Source organism: Mandrillus leucophaeus, unplaced genomic scaffold (genome assembly GCF_000951045.1).
Source record: "Mandrillus leucophaeus isolate KB7577 unplaced genomic scaffold, Mleu.le_1.0 Scaffold184, whole genome shotgun sequence".
Taxonomy (NCBI): Eukaryota; Metazoa; Chordata; class Mammalia; order Primates; family Cercopithecidae; genus Mandrillus; species Mandrillus leucophaeus.
In genome coordinates, this window is record NW_012101854.1 from 5,603,920 (window position 1) to 5,629,610 (window position 25,691).

General features: G+C 34.5%; 1 protein-coding gene across 5 annotated transcripts in view; it reads left to right on the forward strand.

The window, feature by feature from the left end:
- Positions 1-25,691, forward strand: part of PRKACB (protein kinase, cAMP-dependent, catalytic, beta) — a 170,045-nt gene that overhangs the window by 66,717 nt on the left and 77,637 nt on the right. For 2 of the 5 annotated variants that reach the window (XM_011977780.1, XM_011977790.1), the window contains exon 1: positions 15,410-15,704. The exons of the other annotated variants lie outside the window; for them this stretch is intronic. In XM_011977780.1, the coding sequence (XP_011833170.1) occupies positions 15,518-15,704 (187 nt within the window). In that variant the 5' untranslated portion in view covers positions 15,410-15,517. Of the gene's footprint in view, positions 1-15,409; positions 15,705-25,691 lie in introns of those variants that run through there. 5 annotated transcript variants of the gene reach the window in all.

Consider the following 25,691-nt stretch of genomic DNA (forward strand, 5'->3'; position numbering starts at 1 on the left):
CCTGATGTAAATGACGAGTTGATGGGTGCAGCACAGCAACATGGCACAAGTATACATATGTAACAAACCTGCACGTTATGCACATGTACCCTACAACTTAAAGTATAATAATAATAAATAAATTAAAAAAAAATTAAAAAAATAAAATGTTCATTTAAAACCAGAAGAGGAGGACAAATAGGATGGGGAAGAAAGAATAAAGTCAACCGTTAGAAACAGTTACAAACTAGGTGGATATTAATGACTATGTCAGTAGTCACTTTAAATGTGAATGTTGTAAACATCCATTAAAAGACAGTTCAGAGTGGATAAAAATGAAGCTCATTTTAGAAAAGCAAGACTTTGTCCCATCTCTTATGACATGGCAGTTACTCATTTTCCTTGTCCATACTGAAATTTTCACCCAGTATTTTGTTACTATTGTTACTTTAAAAGTTTCTTTTAGAACAGTGGGGAATAAATACTTATTTTACCTTCATTTTTTCTTTTATGATTTTTTAAAGCAAGCTATGCATTGTCTGTAAGAAGCTCACTTTAAATATAAAGAATAGGTAAGGTAAAAAGGAGAGAGATGGAGAAAGATATACCATATAATCACTAACCAAAAGGAAGCTAAAGTAGCTATATACATTTCAGAGAAAACAAATTTCAGAGCAATAAAAATCAGGGATTTAAAAAGGTCGGGGGAGCATTGCATACAGTCAATTCTCCAAAAAGACTTATCAATCCTGAATATATGAACTTAACAACAAAGTATCGAAATACGTGAAGCAAAAGCTGACAGAAGTGAAAGGAAAAACATCCAACTCCACTATTACAGTTGAAGACTTCAACACTCCTCTTTCAATTATTGATATAGATTAAGCAGGCAAAAAATCAGTGTAAGTACGTAATTGACCTGAACAGCACTATCAATTTGATGTAATTAGCATTCATTAAATGCTCCATTTAACATTAGCAAAATATACATTTTTTTTCTTCAGCTTTTACCAAGATAGACCACATTCTTGGCTGTAATTTTAATAAATCTTTTAAGATAGTAATCATGCAAAGTATGTTCTTAGACCATAGTGGAATTAAACTAGGAATCAGTAACAGGAAGAAAGCTGGAAATTAGTTAAAGAACGTATTTCTAAATAACACATGGGTCGAAGAAGCCTCCAGAGGAATTTTTAAATATTTTAAGCTAAATGATAATCAGAGTACAATTTATCAAATTTTTTGCAATTTAGTAAAAGCAGTGCTTTGGGGAAAATTTATAGCCTTAAATGCAGATTCTAGAAAAGAAGAAAGATCTAAAATCAGTAACAAAAAGTTCTACCTTAGAAAACTAGAGAAACGAGCAATTTAAGCCCAATGCAAGCAAAATAAAAGAAATAATAAAAAGTAGAGCAGAAATTATTGAAATGGAAATCAATAAAGTCAACAAAACTAAAAGTTATTTGGAAAAAAATCAATAAAATTGATAAAATTCTAGCCATGGTAAGGAAGAATAAAAGAAGATAGAAATTACCAATATCAGAAATGAAAGCTGGATCTTCACTGAAGCATCCTTGGGCATTAAAAAGATAAAGGAATACTATGAAAAACTTTATGCACCACAATTTGATAAATGAAATGGACCAATTCCTACAAACTATCAAAACTTACATAAGTGTCAATGTATCTGAATGCTTCTATAGACTTTATAAATTGAATGAATTATTTAAAAATTATAATTAATAATTTAATATAATATAGTTAATTAATATTATAATTAATATAATATAATTAATAATCAGGACCAGATGAAATCATTGGTGAAATATATGAAATAAATATCAATTCTAAGATAACAAACAACCCAATGAAAAGTAGACAAAAATCTGCACAGCCATCTTATTAAAGATATAGATGTCAAATAAGCATATGAAAATATATTCAATATTATTTGTCAAATTGCAAATTAAAAACAATGAGATACCACTGTACACTTACTAGAATGGCTAAAGCCACACACACACACACACACACACGCATACTCACACTCTGACTGCCAATGTGACAAGATGCAGAGCAACATAAACTCTTTTTCATTGCTGGTGGTAACAAAAATGGCACAACCACTTTGGAAGACAGTTTGGCAATTTGTTGAAAAATCAAGTATAGTTTTACCACACAATCTAGCAATCACACTTGTAGGTATTTAACCGATTTAAAAACAATATCCACACGAAAACCTGCACATGAAAACTGCACATTATAGCTTCATTCATAATTGCCAAAAACTGGGAGCAACCAAAATGTCCTTCAGTAGGTGAATGGATAAACCAACTGTGATATATCCATTGATATGGCTAGGCTTTGTTTCACCATTCAAATCTCATCATGAATTGTAATCCCCATAATCGCCATGTGTCAAAGGAGAAACCAGGTGGAGGTAATTGAATCATGGAGGTGGTTTTCCCCATGCTGTACTCATGATAGTGAGTTCTCACGAAATCTGATCTTTTTATTAGGGTCTCTTCCCCGATTTGCTTGGCACTTCTCCTTCCTGCCACCTTGTGAAGAAGGTGCCTTGCTTCCTTTTCATCTTCTGCGGTGATTGTAAGTTTCCTGAGGCCTTCCCAGCCATGCTGAACTGAGTCAATCAAACCCGTTTCCTCTATAAATTACGCAGTCTCGAACAGTGTTTTATAGCAGCATGAAAACAGACTAATACATTCATATGATCAAATATTATTGAATTATATAAAAGAGCTATAAAGCCATGAAAAGACATGGATAAATTTTAAATACATATTACTAAGTGATAAAAACACTGAAAAGTCTGTATACTTTATGATTGCAATTATATGACATTCTGGAAAAGGCAAAACTCAGCAATGGTAAAAAATATCATTGGGTGCCAAGGTTCAGGGAAACACAGATTAATTAGGGTTGTAAAATTATTGGATACATGGCATTATGCATTTGTCCAAACCCACAGCGTTTACAGCACAAAGAGCAAGTCTTAATGTATACAAACTTTAAAAAACCTCATTTAGAAGGTTGATGGATCTCAGGATGAAATGCAGGAGATGCAAAAATAATCTAACTGTAGTACAAATGTATGAAACAACCTACTGAAGCAAATGGAGATAAAATGTGTTGACTTAAGTTACCTTGAAAATAAGTGAAGTCTGTAAGACTGGAGGCAAAGGAGTACTGTACTCTAGTTGATAAAGTTGTTTTCCATGGGAATAAAGTTGTTAACCTACCTACCAGGTTAACAATTCTGATATTTCTATATGTATATACTGAAATTGAACAAGTAAATAAGTTGATGGTGGGTGGTGGGAGCCAGGTTTCTCTCTATGGGAGTAGGATTTACAGATAAGCAAGGGGAGGCAGCTAGAAGAAATCGTGTAGTAATGCATTAGAGCTGGAAACCAGAATGAACTTATGTTTTGCTTATAGACACAGTTACATATGGAAATACTTATAGATAAGGGAATATGCAAATGTTAGTATACACATATATTTCCTTGCTCTCAGAAAAGAGGGCCTAGAAGCAATAACACCCCAGTAGATGAATGTACCCACTTCCCAGATCTTGATTTCTAAGACCATTCTCCAATAAAAGGAACTAAGGCTCCTTGGAGAAATGCCTGATTCTAGGGCTGGGGCAGGAAATATACAAAGTGAGCATGGGGCATCTTGTAGTGCTAGAAAGTAAGGAAGTGCTCAAACACATACACATGTATGTATGCATGCACACATACACAATGATGGAGGCATATCAAAGGGACATAGGAGAAAATTGATGGAAATTCCCATGGTCAAAGTGGAATAATTTGACCAACAAAATAAATAATGTAATGTTGTATAAATGCCACAGGCATTAAAAGAGTACTAAGGGGATATTAGAAACAACTTTATTCACACAAAGTTGACAACTTAGACCATTTCTTGAAATTGACCATTTAAAATGACCATTTCTTGAAAGTTGAAATAGACTATTTCTTGAAAGACACAAACTACCAATATTCATTCGAGATGAAATTGATAACTCAATAATACTATGTCTATTGAAGACATTGTATTAGTATTTGTAATCTTCAAAAAAAAAAAAAAAGAAAGAAAGAAAGAAAGAAAAACACTGTCCCAGATAGTTCTGGGAAAACTACAAAACATTTAAGGAAGAAATACCAATTCTCACAGTTTCTTTTGGAAAAATATAAGACAGGATACTTCTCAACTTATTTTATGAAGCCAATCTTAACCTGCTACCAAAATCATGCAAAGATGGCACATGAAAATAAAACTACCAAACAATATATCTTTATGAACACAAACAGAAAAATCCACAATAAAATATTAGTAAGTTGAATCCAGCAATATGTACAAGGAATATTACACCAAGACCAAAAGGTGTTCATTCTGATAATTCAAGGTTGGTTCAATATTTGAAAATTAATCTGTGCAACCCACCACATTAGTAGACTAAAAAGGTAAAACCACATGGTTTTATCAACAAATGCTGAAAACGCATTAAGTAAAATTCAGCATCCTTCTAAGATAACTCTCCGCTAACCCAGGAATAAAAAGAAAAATCTCAATAAGGGGCATCTACACAACAGTGTCTACAGCTAACATTGTAGTAGTTAATGATGAAAAACTGAATGCTTTCTTCCTAAGACTTGAAATAAGGCAAGGATGTTCACTCTTACCACTCTTGTTCAACACTGCACTGTAATTCTTGACCAACGCAATAAGACAAGACAAATAAATAAAAGGCATACAGATTAGAAATAAATAGTTTCTGTTGAAAGATGACATGACTGCCTACATAGAAAATTCCAAGAAATCTACAAAAAGAAAGTCTCCTAAAACTGAGTTTAGCAAAAGTAATATATAAAAATAATATATAGTAGCAATGCACAATATATTAGGTTGGTACAAAAGTAATAGAGGTTTTTGCCATTGAAAGTAATGGTGAAAACCACAATTACTTGTGCACCAATCTAATAAAACATTGTTTAGTGTAATATTGTTTTTTTATAAAATAATTTTGTAAAAGAGTCCATCAAGATATTGTATAGAAAATGTACACTAGGGTAATACATATACATTTCATAAAAATAGAATACATCTTGGCAATTGCTTAGTCTATTACCACCATGTACAGTGGATTGACATTTAACATTTATGTTAATTTGAACATATGAGATTTTTAATAAAACAAACCTGTCCCATTGGTATCTTTAAAAATTGTTTTAATTGACAGGAAAATAAAAAAAAATTCTGGAATGTAAAAGTTATGAACATAACTGGATGAAAGTTTATATTAAAATGTTAAAGTTCCATGCCATGAACAACTGTCATGAGGGCAAAGCGATTTTTTAAAATTTTTATCATAAGTAGTTCAGCTGATCTCACAAAATCACTGATCAAACAAGACTTCTAGTAGCTGTACTATATTTTTAAAAATGAGTGGTGTTTTTCTCCTTAAAATGAAAATAGGTAACTCCTATTAAAATGTATCAATACTTACAAAAATCTCCACAAGTTATTTTATAAACTTTGATCAAAATACTTAGTAACTAATTTTATGATTCTAAAAATAGTCAAATGCTCAAAAATTCTATTTGACTTTGAATCAGTTGTTTTTGTTTTTTGTTGTTTGGTTTGGCTTTCAGAAAAATGATCTTAGGTACTACACAACTAAAAACCTGATATTTCCTGTTAGATGTTCAGAATAATCTTTGGGAAATAACTGCTCCAATGTAATAAATAAAATAATAAGTGACTTTTCCAGACCATACTTCAAGATATGACCATGGTGGGATCATGAAAACACCTCAGAAGTACCAAGGAAGGCACACAAAACAGAGTGTAACACCATTTTCAAGTTGCCAAGATTGCAACTGTTCAAGAGACGGTAATCTGAAAGGGTGCTTGATTGCCATGATTAATGTGGTTTAAATATGTGGAATAGGCTTTGGAGAGTTCCTTAGTATGGATAGGCAGACACAGCTGTATAAACTATGAATGTGGTCTGATACTCAGTGGTCCCATTGGCACTGTAGGATGAGGCTCAGACCCTCATGTGGTAGGTCTCTGCTTCTCATGGTGGTTGTGTTGTATACACCACTCCTTTTCATCCCTCAAGGCAAAAGGGACAGTCTGTTCCTCATCTACCATGAGAAAAGTTGTCCTGGGATGCATCACTCCATCCTGCGTGTATGCAACCAGCCGGATTAAAACTTGATTGGTGGCTATTCCACATGGGAGGGAGATGAGTTTGTATTCCAAAGCATATGGACTCAAGGCACATTCCAAATCACTGGGTGGACAGTTCTTGAGGCAGAACCCTGAAACAGGATCACATTGGTAGTTGGGTGGACAGGGTGTACTGATGCACTGGTAACTTCCTCTCATGTTGAAGCACATGCGATTGGGCCCACAGTGTACATTCTGCTCCAGGCACTCATCGTTATCTTGGCATGTCTTTCCACTGAGTGTGAGTTAATAGCCAGGTGGGCAGATGCATTGATAACTTCCAAAGGTATTCTTACACTCATGCTGGCAGGCATCTGTATTTTCACATTTATCAGTATCCATGCAGGGTCTTCCAACTCCTTGAGACCGATAACCTCTTGGGCATACACAACAATAGCTGCCTCTTGTATTCTCACATATCTGGTTATATCTGCACTGATGGGTCCCATCTTTACATTCATCAATATCAAGACAGGTTTCATTTTCTGCCTTGGTCATTCCATTTGGACAAAGATCAATGCACTTAAAGCCACCATGGGTGTTCTTACAGTGTTGATCTGGTCTGCATACATTCTGTCTGCACTCATTCACATCTATGCATTTTCTGCCTTTGAGCTGATACCCAGGTTCACATCCACAGTGGAAACTTACTATGGCATTGAAACAGAGCTGGTGACAGGGGCTGGATTCTTGACATTCATTAGTATCTTGACAACTCAGCCCATCAGAGGTTCTTCAAAAGCCAGTTCCACAATGGGACACGCAGCGATAGGATCCAATCATATTGTCACAGTCCTGACCAGCGTGGCAGGTGTGCCTACCCAAAGCACACTCATCAGTATCTTGACAAGTTCTTCATCTACAGCCATGGTGGGGCCTTTAGGGCAGGGGCAGTAGTAGGTCCCCATGGCGTTGAGGCAAGTATGGGAGCAGGGATTCCCTGCTGCACATTCATCCTCATCAGCACAAAAAGGTCCAACTGAGTCTAAGGTAAACCCAGAGGGGCACTGATTACTGCGATCTCCTTTGGATATTGAAGCATGAATTTTAAAACCCAGTGTCTCTTCTAACTGGTTATAGTCAGATTCCACAGAGGATGCATGAAGTGTTTCAACCAAGAGAGGCATTTTTCCCCGTGCCTGATCATAGAAAACGGTGTAGTTCCATGTGTATGGGATGCTGATGCAATCAATGGTGAACAGCTGGGTTGAATAGGCATACAGCTGTCCAGGACCTGTTTGAATGTAGTCCTCTGTGTAACCCATGAGTGAGAACATGAGGTGTTTTGTTTTCTGTTCTTGCGATAGTTTGCTCAGAATGATGCTTTCCAGCTTCATCCATGTCCCTACAAAGGACATGAACTCAGCCTTTTTTATGGCTGCATAGTATTCCATGGTTTATATGTGCCACATTTTCTTAATCCAGTCTATCACTGATGGACATTTGGGTTGGTTCCAAGTCTTTGCTATTGTGAATAGTGCTGCAATAAACATACGTGTGCATGTGTCTTTATAGCAGCATGATTTATAATGCTGTCTCTTATACACATCTAGATGTGTATAAGAGACAGTCTGTAGGTTGCCTATTCACTCTGATGGTAGTTTCTTTTGCTGTGCAGAAGCTCTTTAGTTTAATTAGATCCCATTTGTCAATTTTGGCTTTTGTTTCCGTTGCTTTTGGTGTTTTAGACATGAAGTCCTTGCCCATGCCTATGTCCTGAATGATATTGTCTAGGTTTTCTTCTAGGGATTTTATGATTTTATGTCTAACATTTAAGTGTTTAATCCATCTTAAGTTAATTTTTGTATAAGGTGTAAGGAAGGGATCCAGTTTCAGCTTTCTACATATGGCTAGCCTGTTTTCCCATCACCATATTTAAATAGGGAATCCTTTCCCTATTTCTCATTTTTGTCAGATTTGTCAAAGATCAGATGGTTGTAGATGTGTGGTATTATTTCTGAAGACTCTGTTCTGTTCCATTGGTCTATATCTCTGTTTTGGTACCAGTACCATGCTGTTTTGATTACTGTACTCTTGTAGTATAGTTTGAAGTCTGGTAGTGTGATGCCTCCAGCTTTGTTCTTTTGACTTAGGATTGTCTTCGCAATGCAGGCTCTTTTTTGGTTCCATATGAACTTTAAAGTAGTTTTTTTCCAATTCTGTGAAGAAAGGCATTGGTAGCTTAATGGGGATGGCATTGAATCTATAAATTACCTTGGGCAGTATGGCCATTTTCATGATATTGATTCTTCCAATCTATGAGCATGGAAAGTTCTTCCATTTGTTTGTGTCCTCTTATTTTGTTTAGCACTGGTTTGTAGTTCTCCTTGAAGACGTCCTTCACATCCCTTGTAAGTTGGATTCCTAGGTATTTTATTCACTTTGAAGCAATTGTGAATGGGAGTTCACTCATGATTTGGCTCTCTCTTTGTCTGTTATTGGTGTATAAGAATGCTTGTGATTTTTGCACCCTGATTTTGTATCCCAAGACTTTGCTGAAGTTGCTTATCAGCTTAAGGAGATTCTGGGCTGAGACGATGGGGTTTTCTAAATATACAATCATGTCATCTGCAAACAGGGACAATTTGACTTACTCTTTTCCTAATTGAATACCCTTTATTTCTTTCTCCCACTTGATTGCCCTGGCCAGAACTTCCAACACTGTGTTGAATAGGAGTGGTGAGAGAGGGCGTCCCTGTCTTGTGCCAGTTTTCAAAGGGAATGCGTCCAGTTTTTGCCCATTCAGTATGATATTGACTGTGGGTTTGTCATAAATAGCTCTTATTATTTTGAGATACATCCCATCAATACCAAATTTAATTGAGAGTTTTTAGCATGAAGGGCTGCTGAATTTTGTCAAAGGCCTTTTCTGCATCTATTGAGATAATCGTGTGGTTTTTGTCTTTGGTTGTTTATGTGCTGGATTACGTTTATTGATCTGCGTGTGTTGAACCAACCTTGCATCCCAGGGATGAAGCCCACTTGTTCATGGTGGATAAACTTTTTGATGTGCTACTGGATTTGGTTTGCCAGTATTTTATTGAGGATTTTTGCATCGATATTCATCAGGGATATTGGGCTAAAATTCTCCTTTTTTGTTGTGTCTCTGCCAGGCTTTGGTATCAGGGTGATGTTGGCCTCATAAAATGAGTTAGAGAGGATTCCCTCTTTTTCTATTGATTGGAATAGTTTCAGAAGGAATGATACCAGCTCCTCCTTGTACCTCAGGTAGAATTTGGCTGTGAATTCTTTTTTGGTTGGTAGGCTATTAATTATTGCCTCAATTTCAGAGCCTGTTATTGGTCTATTCAGGGATTCAACTTCTTCCTGGTTTAGTCTTGAGAGAGTGTAAGTGTCCAGAAAATTATCCATTTCTTCTAGGTTTTCTAGTTTATTTGCATAGAGGTGTTTATAGTATTCTCTAGTGGTATTTTGTATTTCCGTGGGGTCAGTGGTAATATCCCCTTTATCATTTTTTATTGCATCTATTTGATTCTTCTCTCTTTTCTTCTTTATTAGTCTTGCTAGTGGTCTGTCAATTTTGTTGATCTTTTCAAAAAATCAGCTCCTGGATTCACTGATTTTTTTGAAGGGTTTTTTATGTCTGTATCTTCTTCAGTTCTCCTCTGATCTTAGTTATTTCTTGCCTTCTGCTAGCTTTTGAATGTGTTTGCTCTTGCTTCTCTAGTTCTTTTAATTGTGATGTTAGGGTGTCAATTTTAGATCTTTCCTGCTTTTTCTTGTGGGCATTTAGTGCTATAAATTTCCCTCTACACACTGCTTTAAATGTGTCCCAGAGATTCTGGTATGTTGTATCTTTGTTCTCATTGGTTTCAAATAACATCTTTATTTCTGCCTTCATTTCATTAGGTATCCAGTAGTCATTCAGGAACAGGTTGTTCTGTTTCCATGTAGTTGAGCTGTTTTGATTGAGTTTCTTAGTCCTGAGTTCTAGTTTGATTGCCCTGTGGTCTGAGAGACAGTTTGTTATAATTTCTGTTATACATTTGCTGAAGAGTGTTTTACTTCCAATTATGTCATCAGTTTTGGAATAAGTGTGATGTGGTGCTGAGAAGAATGTATATTCTGTTGAGTTGGGGTGGAGAGTTCTGTAGATGTCTATTAGGTCCGCTTGGTGCAGAGATGAGTTCAATTCCTGGATATCCTTGTTAACTTTCTGTCCCGTTGATCTGTCTAAAGCTGTCAGACAGGGACATTTAAATCTGCAGAGGTTTCAGCTGCCTTTTGTTTGGCTATGCCCTGCCCCCAGAGGTGGAGTCTACAGAGGTAGGCAGGCCTCTTTGAGCTGCAGTGGGCTCCACCCAGTTTGAGCTTCCCAGTGCTTTGTTTACCTCAAAACATTTTTAAAGAACTGTTTACAATAGCTCCAATTTTTAAAATACTTAGGTATAAATCTAACAAAATTATGTGCAAGATCTGTATGTTGAAAACTATAAAACACTGATTAAAGAAATCAGAAGACCCAAGTAAATGAAGAGACATGCTATGATTATGGATTGAAAAACTCAATATAGTTAAGATGTCATTTCTTCCAATAAACAGAATCCACATAAATTCCCAGCAAGATTATATTTGTAGACATAGGTAAACTGATTTTAAAATTTATATGGAAAGGTGAAGAAACAGTAATAGCCAAAACAACTTAGAAAAAAAGGAAAAAGGGCCCGGCACTGTGGCTCACGCCTATAATCCCAACACTTTGGGAGGCCGAGGCGGGCGGATCATGAGGTCAGGAGATCGAGACCATCCTGGCTAACACGGTGAAACCTTGTCTCTACTAAAAATACAAAAAATTAGTTGGGCGTAGTGGCAGACGCTGTAGTAGTCCCAGCTACTCAGGAGGCTGAGGCAGGAGAATGGTGTGAACCCAGGAGGCGGAGGTTGCAGTGAGCCGAGATCACACCACTGCACTCCAGCCTGGGCGACAGAGTGAGACTCAGTCTCAAGACAAAAAGAAAAAAAAATAGAAGATTTACACTGTCAGATTTCAGACTTACTAGAAAGCTATGGTAATCAAGACAGTGTAGTATTGGTGAAAGAATTGACACATGTATAGACCAGTGAAAGAGAATAGAGAGTCCAGCAATAGACCCACACAAATATGGTCAATTGATTTTTGACAAAGGTGCAAATGCAATTCAACAGTAAATGGATATATAAATTGTGGTAATTCCATACAGTAGAATCCAGCCATATAAATGAGTGAACTATTAAGATACATAACATAGATAAATCACAATTGCCATAATTTCTATAAACTTCTATACTAAATGAAAGAAGCCAATCTGAAAAGGTTACATAGTCTATAAATCCACTTATATATAACATTCTGGAAAAAACAACACTATTACCCTGAAACCTTTATTTGAATAGCAGGAGTTATAGTCATGTCACTTGTCCTCTACATGGGGCAAATACATCATTTACATACTAAATATGTTTTCATGTTTTCCTTTTATTTAACCTTTAAACTCTAAAGTACATAGTTCTGCTTGGCTCCAAGATGATTATAAGAAACATGGACAATGAAATTGAATGACTATAGGTGACCATCTTAATGAAAACCTTCTCATAGCAGATGTTCAGACCTGGGGCAATATATCCAAGAACCAGTCTTACCCACCACTATTCTTTCAGCCCCACTTCTTCAACCTTATTTGGAAAATAACTGCATTAAAAAAAGTGTTTACTTCTTGTGGTAATCAGTGTCTTGCAGTACAAGGAACCCTGATCTAGGAGTCTGAAGACCTAGGTGACTTTGGGCAAGTCACTTAACGTTTATAAGTTTATTTTTTGTATCTTAAAATAAGGATAATAATACCTGTGCTGCTTACTTTATTTGTAAGGATCTCATGTGCCTTACAATAATTTCACAATGGTTTTACAGAGCAAATCACTTTATATGTTGTGAAGTGCTGGTAAATGTGTCATCACTATTATTAAATAGAAGAAACCAGTATTTTGTGGCATTTTATGGCAGTTGAAGCCGGTTCAACTCTGAAATTTTCTATAATTTTAAAAATTAATGCAGAATGAATGAGGAATAAAATCAACCTCATGAAGTTGATTACTCTCTAGTTTTAAAATCTTATTTAACTGCAAGATAAGCTATTCTGGTAAATTCTGTGTGCATGGTGAGATATTTAGTGCAAGTTAAAGTTGTGGAAACACCACCAGGAAAAATAACAAGCAATATACGTCTTAAAATTAATTTCAGTTATGAAGGAATTCATAGTTTTAGTTAAAACTGCAGTTGTTTCTTTCTAGCAGTAGATGCCAGTAGAGTTCTTCTTTTTTTTTTTTTTAAGTCAAAAATCAAATATCCGAAGCACTTCCATAGCAGTAGCTTCCTGGTCACATTACCGTATATAGAAACACTGCTTTAAACATTAAATATTCTATTTTCTGGAAGGACTTCATAACAAATTGAAACAATTTTATTTTTAAAACAGTGCAGATTTAAAATATAGTGTTTTCAAGATACTCATCTAGTGAAGTTTACTCTTTTTGCTTTAGTAATTTTGTTTTAAAACTTATGCATTGTTTTAAATAAAGTGATCTTAGTGTTCTAGTTAGGAATCTGCAATTTCTGTACTTGAGCAACATTGAATATAAATAAAAAATCTGGCTAGATATGTGTTAAAAATGAATATGGTTGAGCTGAAATGTTAGGATTAGTTTGTGTATTTGGCAATGGAATACCATGAATGTAATATTTGGGGGAGGTTAATATATCAGAGAGGTGAATGATTAAAGAGGGTGATTGGAAGCAGGGAAAACAAGTTATTTTAAGAATTGGCACTGAGTAAAAATGTAATTCAAAGAATGAAAAAAATTTAGTAACAGTGTAGAGAAAAAAGGAGAAGTTCAATGATAACAGTTCTACTACTGTTGTCTCTATATATGAGCAACTTGGTGCTTGTTGGATTATCTATAAATATGGTTCCATCATAAAATAAAATTCAAACATTTTCAAGTATTCAGTGATTCTACTTAGACCTTTAAATTGTTAAAAATGAGTGAATACTTTTTTCTTTTAACATATGTTTATTGAGTATGTAATACATGCATTTATGAATTCAAGTAACTCACAATTTAGAGTCATATAAATTCATAAACAGTACCTTTTAACATAATATTATGAGATCAGTGAAAACAAAGCAGCAAAGTTTATTTTCCTAGGAAGTATGTGGCAGACTTCACTGAAGAGGTGACATTTGAACTGAGCCTTGAAGATGATTAGAATTTCCTTCAGTAGAGCAAATCAAGGGAATTCAGTAATTTTATCCACTTCTTCCCTTATAGAATCAGTCCATGCTCTGTAGATATTTATTAAAGACTACAGACATTTAATCAGTGTCTGTTTTGTGTAAGGCACTACCAGATGTTAAGAAACAAATTATTGTTATGCATACATAATATTTATACATAAAGCTACAAATTTAAGAAGTTTGTCATAGAGATGCTATTGCATATTTGTTTAGATTGATATAAATTTTATTACACTAAACTAAGTATACACAAATGAGCTATTACATGGCAAAATTCATTGGTCAGTGTTTTGTTAACTGTTATTCACACATAATATTTATACATAAAGCTACAAATTGAAGTTTATCTTGTAGATACTGTTACATACTTGTTTAGATTGATATAAATTCCATTATACAAAACAAAGTATACACAAAGGAGCTGTTACATGGCAAAATTCATTAGTCAGTGTTTTCTTATTGGCCTTGTATGTAGTCCTAATTTGATTACATTATTGTGCCTATTTATTTTACTTGTCACTATTGTTTCTATTTTTTATGTTTGTCAAACAGTTGGCAGTAAATCTGAAGTAAAAATTTTTTAGATAGATTGTTTTGATAGATCTTTTTATTTCTTTTCTTTCCTTCCCTTCCCTCCCCTCCCCTCTGCTTCCAAAGAGAACCACGGAAATTTCTTATCCTTTAGGGTCAAAAAACAAGTACTCAAATTTTTTGTTAAATGCCACAGGTTACTTTCTTTCCTGAAAATCGACAAGGCAAATTTTATTTAATTTTAATCAAAAGAGATGTTTTGGCCAGGCCAGGTGGCTCATGCTTGTAATCACAGCACTTTGGGAGGCCAAGGCGGGCGTATCACTTGAGGCCAGGAGTTTTCTCAAACTTCTGGCCTGGCCAACATGGAGAAACCCCATCTCTACTGAAAACACAAAAATTAGCTGGGCATGGTGGCGCGCACCTATAATCCCAGCTACTCGGGTGGCTGAGGGGTGAGAATTGCTTGAACCCAGGAGCGGAGGTCGCAGTAAGCGGAGGTCGCACCACTGCACTCCAATCTGGGGGACAGAATGAAACTCCGTTAAAAAAAAATAGATATTTCTAAGTGAGATCACTAAATCAGGGGTTTAGGTAAGTAGTAGTCTTCAATGGTAAGATTTTAAAATTAACATGTCTCAGCCAACTAGAAGAAACTTTTTTATCTCAATTGAAATTTCTTGCTATGGTGGATTTTATATAATTTAAATCTTGTATTTTGTTCTTTCTTTTCAAATTTTAGAATGTTTTAAAATACACCCCTGGTAATAGACATATGTCATCAGATTATAAGTTTGATAACCAGTACTGACATACTAAGTGTCTGTAGTTCCTGTATGTATTAGGCCTAAATCAATGAATTAGAAACATTCCATTTTTTTAAAGTGCTATTTCAGATCGTTTTATTTATATGTGTGATAAATTTGTTTTGCAAGAGTTTTGTTATACCCGTATCATACTAGTTTTTTTAATGAAAAGTTAGCTGCTTATAAGGATTCATAAAATCTGTATATTAGTTGATTTCCTAGAAAAAATACAACCTGTCTTTAGCATGTCGTATTTGGAGGACGGCTTGGCCTTCAATTGTTTGCATAGACTTGTCATACATGTTTAACTAGTTTTCTTTTATTTAAAAAATGTTCAGCCTACTATATTTATAAAGCTTTATATTTAATGTTCTCATTAGCCTATATATTAATATTAAAACACCAAACATAAAGCCTTTAGGCAGATATTGCAAGTTTTTAAAATCCTCATCTCTAGCTGAAAAGTGTTGCTAAGAAAAGCTCAGTAATGTGCTGTTTTATATTAACAGGAAACAGAACAGCAGTAGTGGTTTGAATACCCTGCAAACAGGAAGTTTGACACATGCATAGCTCTTAGCTTCTGTGTAAGAAGTTGTGAGCTCCTTCTGGAAATATTTGCAGTTACATTAAGTAAAGTGCACATGAATGGCAGCTTATAGAGAACCACCTTGTAACCAGTATACAGGTACAACTACAGCTCTTCAGAAATTGGAAGGTTTTGCTAGCCGGTTATTTCATAGACACTCTAAAGGTACTGCACATGATCAGAAAACAGCTCTGGAAAATGACAGCCTTCATTTCTCTGAACATACTGCCTTATGGGACAGATCAAGTAAGTTTTGTTTTTTAAATAATACATTATAACTAGCAACTAAAATGGTAATTGGAGTTTTACAATCAAATGTAAAGAACCCTCTTTTGTTTGTCGTTTTCTGATTTTCACAAGGACATTTTGCAAGATGAAGTTGAAAGAGTTCCATAAAAACTTGATTAAAAGTTGAGCTGAATCATTCAGCTTTCATCATTATGTGGTTTTATTTTTGACTATTTAAGTTCAATATCAGTGACAAAGTTTTCTGTAAAATTCTTACATCATTTCTAATGTACTTTTTTTTGTTGTTCTTACATTAAAATGAAATAAGTTTTAGAAACAACCATCTGTTTACTTCTTAAAATGTCTTGTATTTATAAGCTTTAAACTTTGAAAGGGGCAACAAGACTCTTGAATTTATAATTACATTTCTATTGTGTTTGCCGTGTTTTTATTTTTAAATGCATGTGTGAAAGTTATTTCAGTTTTACAAACAGGAATTTCTAAAATAAAACCATAATTATTCTATCTAAATTCTTACACTTACAACATTTATGGATATCAAAAACTTTATAATTACATTTTATGCTATTTATACATATGACTCAAATGCAGGGAAAACTTGGTTATGCATGAATCACATTCTTTCTAGGCATGTTAAAATGTTTGGACTTACAACTTTGCTAAAATGGTGCTGTGGAACCATTTTTGGTGCCATACACTCTAAAAGATAAATTGCACATATAAACAATACTAGTGCTGCCATTCTACATCTCACCTTGGACCCTCCTCAAGGTATTTCTGTGATTCCAATTAGAGGAACAATAGAATTACCCTTGAAACTTTTGCCCTCTTTTGTGTGTTTGTTTGATCATCAAATAGCACTAGGGTTTGACTCTTTCTGTTTATATATTTGGTAGCAGTTAAGGAAGAAAACTCAGTTTAACAACAACAGCAAAATCAAGAATGGCTTACAGAATTTACTCCTAGGTTTATACAGCACCTTGACAGTGTTATAGAAGCTTATTTGAATTAATTTTTTACTGAATCAGAAATTTTTTTACATTCTTCAAACTATTTTTGGGAGATTGAGAAAACATATATTTCTGCCTTTTTTCCACTTAAAAGGTTTTGGGTTATTTATAGTCTTTACTGTATAGCAAGTTGATAGATGAGGAATATGAATATATATCTTCAAGTTAATGAACTGTTGAATATTGAAATAGTGGTATATTATTAAACTTTACCATGTAACAAAAGCTTGTTAATTGTTGTCCTTTCCCTATTCTTTTAAATTGCAGTCTCCTAAATCCTTTTGGAAATTATTTTTATGTATTTCAAATATCTTTTAATTTAAAGTTAAATGAGAAATGAAGACAGAATTTAATTAATTTCAGTTTCATTAATACCTGCTCCTCATATACTGGGTGTTTAGTAAAAGTGTCTCAAATAAATGAATATTAGGGGTTTTTAATAATTAAAAGTTATGTTTGAACTAGACTTTCACCACTTTTTAAATGTATAGGGCCTGTGATGCTTTCTAAAACATATTTTAAAATCTAGTAATGAAAAATAGCATCATGAACCATGATTTCTATTGAATAAACTTCTGTTTTTTTGTTTTTTTGTGTGAAGTCAAAACAAATAGGATCATTGTACACAAATAAAATTAGGAACAAACCACGTAGTGCTGCAAATAATATGCATGATGTAAGAAACCACGTAGTGCTGCAAGTAATATGCATGATTCAGTTTAAAGAGTAACTGAATGTTCATTAATTAAGTATTCCTCTACTTGACTTTCCTTTTTATATCCCCAAATACCATAATAGAGATAATAATTTTATATGTAAGGATGAGTATGGTAGCATAAAGCTATAATTTCCTATTATGAAATGTGTTGTTGTAGAGGAGAAAACACTGATAGAGCTGAAATAGAGGAATCCGATCATTTCAGAATTCCAAGGTTTATTTTGGTGGTGAAAACACAATTTTTATTTATTTGATGAATGAGTTATAGAAGGAGTTCTGACTGTACAAAGTTACATATGAACCACATTCTTCAAAGCTACTTAAAGCAGTTTACTTGCATGACTTGTTTGACAAGGGAATGTAATATCTCCTGATGATAAACACTGAATATGTTTGTTCCTAAAGTGTTTTTATAATGAAGTAAACTAAGCATAGAAACTACATCAATTTACAAAAAAATTCATAAACCATTGTATAAAGATCAGTTACCAGTTTAGGAGACATGAAATGCAACAAGCTTTAATCCAAGTTTCTTTCTTGTCCAGTGACATTATATATAGGAAGAAACACAGAACAAAAGTCACATAGTGGTCTCCAGGTGTTTCAGCTTTTGCTATTAAACTAAGTAACAGAAATTCCTGTTTGATTAAATAAATATATAAGAGCTAATTGCATGCACATATAAATACATGAAGTTCAAAGAAAAGCATGGAAGAATTCTGCTTTTTGTTCCAACTCAGAATGAATGAAAGCATTGACATGCATTAAGTTGTCTTTCTAACAAATTCATTATGGTTAGCTTTTCAATCTTCCTTTGATCATAAATGTGTAGAGTTATACAATGCTGGCTTAATGAAGGTCTAACTGCAGTATTATAAGAAGCAAATAGGTCAATACCATCAAATAATTTTTCTTTCTCTTTTCCTATGTGAATTGACAGGCTATTTCTCTTGTAAATACAAATCCATATGAGTAAATCTTCGATTTAAATATGATATTAAACACATGAGCAATTTTGATTATGGATGTCCTCAAGCAAAATTATAAAGTGATTACAGTAGACCACTTTAGTCAGTTTTACCTTTGCAAATTTTATACAATCTCTCAGTTTACCTATTTGTTAGCCCATTGAATCTGTATCATTTTAACTTCTCAGCTAAAAGACTTTCCACCTTGTCTTTTTATCAGCTTTTTCCACTTGAAACTATTCCATAAGTTTCTTGATAATAGTCAATTTCTACTCATTTGGTAAAACTCTTTTGAGTATTTACTATATCATAGTAAGTAAGCAAGATTCTAGGAAGAATAAGATCTAGTTCTTATCCTCATAAAGAAGAGTAGGAAAAGCAAACATAATATAATATTCAAGGCATAATGAAATAGTTGCTTTAAAATGTCTAAGCTTACTGTGGAAGCTAAGTGTAAGAAAAAAGTTACTAAAGAGAAAATGGGGGCCTTCAAAAATATTAAAGAATTAATAGAATTTTGAGACCTAGAGAAGAAGGTTATTTTAAGAAAGTAACACACAAATATGTGAAAATATGAACATTTAGAACTTACTTAAAAGGTTTAGTAAGATATAGTCTAGAAAATTTATTTCTGGATTTAATCTTTAAAAGTTTTCTATTAGACATCCAGAATGTTGTACTACACGATATTAGTGGGCAGCCAATGCAGTTTTTTAAAGCGGAAAATAATATAATGCAACATTTGTTAAAAGAGCCTAAAGATTTTAACTAGCATGATACAGGATAAGTTAACTTACTTTACTACAGGGAAATGTGTATACTACTGTACATCTTCCGTTTTTGCTGGGCATTTACTTAGAACTAACGCTTTTAACATGGCAGTCAACATGGCAATGAATAGTCAGATAATGGATTCCTTTTGCCACAGTGCTTGTTCAAGATGCTGCTTCTGTCTGGAATTCTCTTTCTTCACGTCTACCAGTAATGAGATTTGCCCATACTTTAGGCGTCCTCTCAGGTATCATCTCTGTAACAAAACCACCAATGCATCCTATTCATCTCTCCTTCATCCTTATTAGAGTCTATACTCTTCCTTATGTTCTTATATCATCTTATACTTAACTTTTTTGTAGTTTATTTATAGTATTTAAAATGTATTACTATTAATCCTTATGTATCTATCTCTTATATTTGATTTTTAACTCCTTGAAGGCAAATAACTTGTCAGTTTATTTCAGTATTACTAGCATAATTTTCAATAAATCTTGAGTTATTTGTTAAATTAACATTAAACATCACTGCAGTATTACACAAATGAGCTTCTTACTAATTTGTTCTATTGTGATCTTTGCAATTTATTTTAAAAGCCTGTGGCCATTAACCAAAAGCAGTGAAGTGCTGACCTGGCTCTAGTAAATACCAATTTTCAGTGTTACCTGTGTATTTTTATCATGATTTTTAATAAAAATTTAAATAACAAGCAGACTTTATAGTAAAACTAAAGTAGTTGGAATATTAAATGATGTTGAAATCAGGAAATGATTCCATGGGCCATATAGCAATGCAAGTACTATATCAACTGTACTAACATAACGAGAAGCTTTTACTTGCCTGTGCTTTGCAAAAATAGCCACATGACAGAGTTAGAAGAGAGCTTGCTACTCAAAGTGTGGTCCCTGTCCAGCATTATTAGCATCTCCTGGTAGCTTGTTAGGAGGAAGAATCCCAGGTCCCACCTATAGACCTACTTAGTCAGAATCAGCATTTTAAAAAGATTTCCGGCTGATTTATATGCGCATTAAGGTGTGAGAAGCACTTTTTCCCTAATAACATTTTAATATGATTTCCAAATGTATATTTTCACTGGAGAAAATTTTGAAACTATAGGAAAAAAACAAAGAAAAAGGTTAAAAAAATAAATAAATAAACAATTCTGCCAAAAGTAATAATGACTGTTACCATTTTTTTATATATACTCTATTTTGTGTATAGACACACAAATTTCTACCAGCTCCAATTTTTTTTTTTTTTTTTTAAACAGAGTCTTACTGTGTCACCCAGGCTGGAGTGCAATGGTGGGATCTCGACTCACTGCAGCCTCTGCCTCCAGGCTCAAGCGATCCTTCCACCTCAGTCTCTTGAGTAGCTGGGACTACAGGCACATGCCACCATACCTGGCTAACTTTTTGTATATTTGGTAGAGATGGGGTTTCACCATATTGCCCAGGCTGATCTTGAACTCCTGAGCTCAAGTGATCTGCCTGCCTTGGCCTCCCAAAGTGCTGGGAATACAGGCCTGAGCCACCGCACCCAGCCTAGCTCCAAAATTTGGCTCTTTCAATACATAGTGTTTAGTAACATTTTTCATTTTTCTTTATAAAGAGTTGTTCTACAATACTATTTTATATTAAATCGTAAGTTTATACCATAATTTATTTAACCAATCATTAGCCATCTAGGCTCTTTTTAATGTTTTGCGATTACATTAAAAAATGCCATGATAAACATCTGTATAACTAAATCTTTGTACATATTTAAGATTATTTTTATATTTTGTAGGATTAATTTGAAGAAGTTATGACCATTTTAAGGCTTTTGCATTAAATTAATCCAATTCCAGATAAACCTGCATATCCTTTTTATTTAATTAGTATAGTAATTATAGATTACTATAGTAATTATAATTCATAGATTATAGCACTTGAGAATATGTGAAAAAATTATATAGCTACTATCCTTAATGATATTTTTAAAAACAAATTTAAGGCCGGTTGTGGTGGCTCATGCCTGTAATCTCAGCATTTTGGGAGGCTGAGGTGGGCAGATCACTTGAGGTCAGGAGATCAGCAACAGCTTGGCCAACATGGTGAAACCCTGTCTCTACTAAAAATGCAAAAATTAGCCAGGGGTGGTGGTGCACACCTGTAATCCCAGCTACTTAGGAGACTGAGGCAGGAGAATCACTAGAACCCAGGAAGCAGAGGTTACAGTGGGGCAAGATCGCACCACTGCACTCCAGCCTGGGTGACAGAGTGAGACTCCATCTCAAAAATAAAATAAAATAAAATAAAAAAATGAAAACACGTTTAACATTGTAAAATTTATCCTCAAAAACAATGTATTGATATTTTAAAAAATTAAAAATATAATGGCCCATTATACTTCCTTCTGTTACAACTACCAGGGTCATGGTAAGAACATTATGTGTTTGTCCCCTCCAAATCTCATGTTGAAATGTGATCCCCAGTAATGGAGGCGGGGCCTAATGGGAGGTGTTTGGGTCATGAGGGAGGATCCCTCATGAATGGCTTGGTGTCCTCCCAATGGGTAATGAGCTGATTCTTGCTTTATTAATTCATGCAATAACTGGTTGTTTTTTAAAACAAACATGGCACCTCCCCCTCTGTCTTGCTCCCTCTCTTGGCCTGTGACACGCCTGCTCCCTCTTTGCCTTCTGCCATCATTGAAAGCTTCCTGAGGTCCTCATCAGAAGCAGATGTTGGCAGTCTGCTTCTTCTACAGTCTGCAGAACCATGAGCCAAAATAAATCTCTATAAATTATTCTGCCTCAGGTATTTCTTTATAGTAATGCCAAAATAGACCAGTCCATAACAAAAATCTGAATGTGGAAAATATGAATTTCAGAATTTAGCTCCATTCTTTGTAAGTTGACACTGGAAAGTTTTATTTCTTCCTCCCTCCCCCTCCGCTTTATTAAGGTATACTTGACAAATAAAATTGCTTATATTTATAATGTACAACATGATGGTTCAGTATAAGTATACATTGTGAAACGACTAAAACAAATTAATATCCACCTCACATAGTTACTTTTTCATGGCAAAAAATTCAAGATTGAATCTCTTAGCAATTTTCATGTATAGTCATACCTCAGAGATACTGCAGGTCCAATTCCAGACCACCGCAATACAGGTAAAGTCACAGTAAAGCAAGTCACACACATTTTTTGGTTTCCCAGTGCATTTAAATTATGTTTATAATCTCTTCAGTGTGCAATAACATTATATCTTTTTAAAAGTACATATCTTAATTTAAAATTACTTTATTGCTGAAAAAATGCTAAAGATCATCTCAGCTTTCAGCGATTCCTAATTTTTTTGCTGGCAGAGGGTCTTGCCTTGATGTTTGACTGCTGATTGATCAAGGTATTGGTCGCTGAAGGTTGGGATAGCAGTGGCAATTTCTTAAAATAAGACAACAACGAAGTGACACACTTGACTGACTCTTCTTTTCATAAAAGATTTCTCTGTAGCATGTGATGTTTTTGGTAGCATTTTACCCACAGTAGAACTTCTTTTAAAATTGGGGTCAGTTCTCTCAAACTATGTTACTGCTTTACCAATGAAGTTGATATAATATTCTAAATTCTCAGGTGTCATTTCAATAATCTTCACAGCATCTTTACCAGAAATAGATTCCATTTCAAGAAACTACTTTCTTTGCTCATCTGCAAGAAGCAACTCCTCACCTGTTACAGTTTTATCATGAGATTGCAGCATTGCAGTCACATCTCCAGGCTCCACTTTTAATTCCAGTTATCTTATAATTGTTACCACATCTGCAGTGACTTTCTCCACTGAAATTTTAAACCACTCAAACTCATCTATGAGAGTTGGAAACAACTTCTTCCAAACTCCTGTTGATGTTGATATTCTCACCTCCTCCCATAAATCATAATGTTCTTAATGGCATCTGGAATGGTGACTCCTTTTCAGGTCTTCAATTTACTTTGCCCAGATCCATCAGAGGAATCACTATCTGTGACACCTATAGCCTTATAAAATATATTTCTTAAATAGTAAGACCTGAAAGTCACAATTACTTCTTGATCCAGGGCTGCAGAATGGTGGTTGTGTTATCGGGCATGAAAACAACTTTCATCTCCTTGTACATCTCTATCAGAGCTCTTGGGTGATCAGGTGCATTGTCAGTTAGCACTAATATTTTAAAAGGAATCTTTTTCGGAGTGGTTCCCAATGGTGAGCTTAAAATAGTAAACCATGCTGCAAACAGATATGCTGTCATCTAGCCTTTCACATTCCATTTATAGAGTACAGGTATAGTAGATTTAGCATAGTTCTTGAGGGCACTAGGAGTTTCTGAATGGTAAATGAATATTGGCTTCAATTTGAAGTCACCAGATGTATTAGCCCCTAGCGAGTGATAGCCTGTCCTTTGAAGCTCTGATGCCAGGCATTGCCTTCTCTCTAGATAGGAAAGTTCTAGATGGCATCTTCTTCCAATAAAACACTGTTAAGTCTGCATTGAAAATCTGTTGTTTAGTCTAGCCACCTTCATCAATTATTTTAACTAGATCTTCTGGATAACCTGGTGCAGCATCTCCATTAGCACTTGCTGCTTCACCTTGTATTTTTATGTTATAGAAAAGGGCTTCTTTCCTTTAAACCTCATGAAGCAACTTCTGCTAGCTTCAGACTTCTGCAACTTTCTCACCACTCTTAGCCTTTATAGAATTGAAGAGCGTCAAGACCTTGTTCTTAATTAGGCTTTGGCTTAAGGAAATACTTACTGGTTTGATCTTTCCAGACCACACAGCTTTCTGTAAATCAACAATAAGGCCGTTTTGCCTTCTTATCATTAGTGTGTTCACTGGAGCAGCACTTTTAGTTTCCTTCAAGAACTTTTTTCTTTTGCATTCTTAGCTTGGCTGTTTGGTGCAAGAGGCCTAGCCTTTGGCCTGTCTCACCTTTCAACATACCATCCTTACTAAGCTTAATCATTTTGATTTGAAGTGAGAGATGTGCAATTCTTCCTTTCATCTGAACACTAAGAGGCCATTGTAAGGTTATTAATTGGCATAATTTCAGTATTGCTCTGTCTCAGGGAATAGGAGGGCCCAAGGAGAGGGAGAGAAATGGGGGACCAGCTGGTGAGTGGAGCAGTCAGAGCACACACAACCCTTTTCAATTAAGTTCACCATTTTATATGGGTGCAGTTTGTGGTGCCCTAAAACAGTTAAAATAGTAACATCTGAACACAGATTACCATAACAGATATAATAATAATGAAAAAGGAAATATTGTGAGAATTATTAAAATGTGACACAGAGACATGAAGTGAGAACATGCTGTAAGAAAAGTGGCACCAATAGATTTGCTTGACACAAGGTTGCCCCAATCCTCAATTTGTAAAAAGCGCAATATCTGCTGAGTGCAATAAAGCAACACGCAATAAAATGAGGGGTGTGCCTGTATTAATGCATTATTATTAACTGCAGTTACCATGCTATATGATGAATCTCCAAGACTTATTCATTATGTCCAACTGAAATTTTGTACCCTTTAGCCAACATCTCCTAAATCTTCCTTCCCTGAACCCTCCCATCCTTCAGCCCCTGACAACCAGCTTTCTATTCTCCACTTCTGTGATTTTGATGTTTTTAGATTCCGCATGTGTGAGATTACACAGTATTTGTCTTTCTGTGTCTGCCTTACTTCACTTAATATAATGTCCTCCAGGTTCATTCGTGTTACCACAAATGAAAGAATTTCCTTCTTGAGGTTGATAGTGTATTCCATTGCGTAGAATACCATACATGGATGCCATATCTTGTGAATAATGCTGTAATGAACATGGGAGTACAGATATCTCTTAGACATGCTGATTTCTTCCTTTTGATAACATACTTAGAAGATTACTGGATATATGATAGTTCATTTTTAATTTTTTGAGGATCATTCATATCATTTTCCATAATGGCTGTACTAATGTATATTGTCACCCACAATGTGCAAGGGTTCTCTTTTCTCCACGTCTTAACCAATGCTTATTATCTTTTGTCTTTTTTATAATAGCCATTCTAACAAATGGGAGGTAATAGCTCATTGTAGTTTTAATTTTCATTACCCTCATGATTAGTGATGTTGAGTATTTTTCATATACCCATTGACTATTTTTATGTCTGCTTTTGAGAAGTGCCTATTCAAGTCACCTGCCCATTTTTTAAATTGGGTATTTGTTTTCTTGCTATTGAATTGTTTGAGTTGCTTACATATTTTGAATATTAACTCCTTATTAGATGTGTGGTTTGCAAGTATTTTCTCTCGTTGTATAGGTTGTCTCTTCACTCTGTTGATTGTTTTCTTTTTGCACAAAAGCTTTTAGTTTGATGCAATGAACAAACCAATAAGGAATATGAAGACTTTGAATCAGTAATCCAAAAAACCCCCCAACAAAATAAAACCTAGTAGTACTTCATTTCTTCACTGGTGAATTTCTATCGTTTAAGAAAGAATTAATGTCAGTC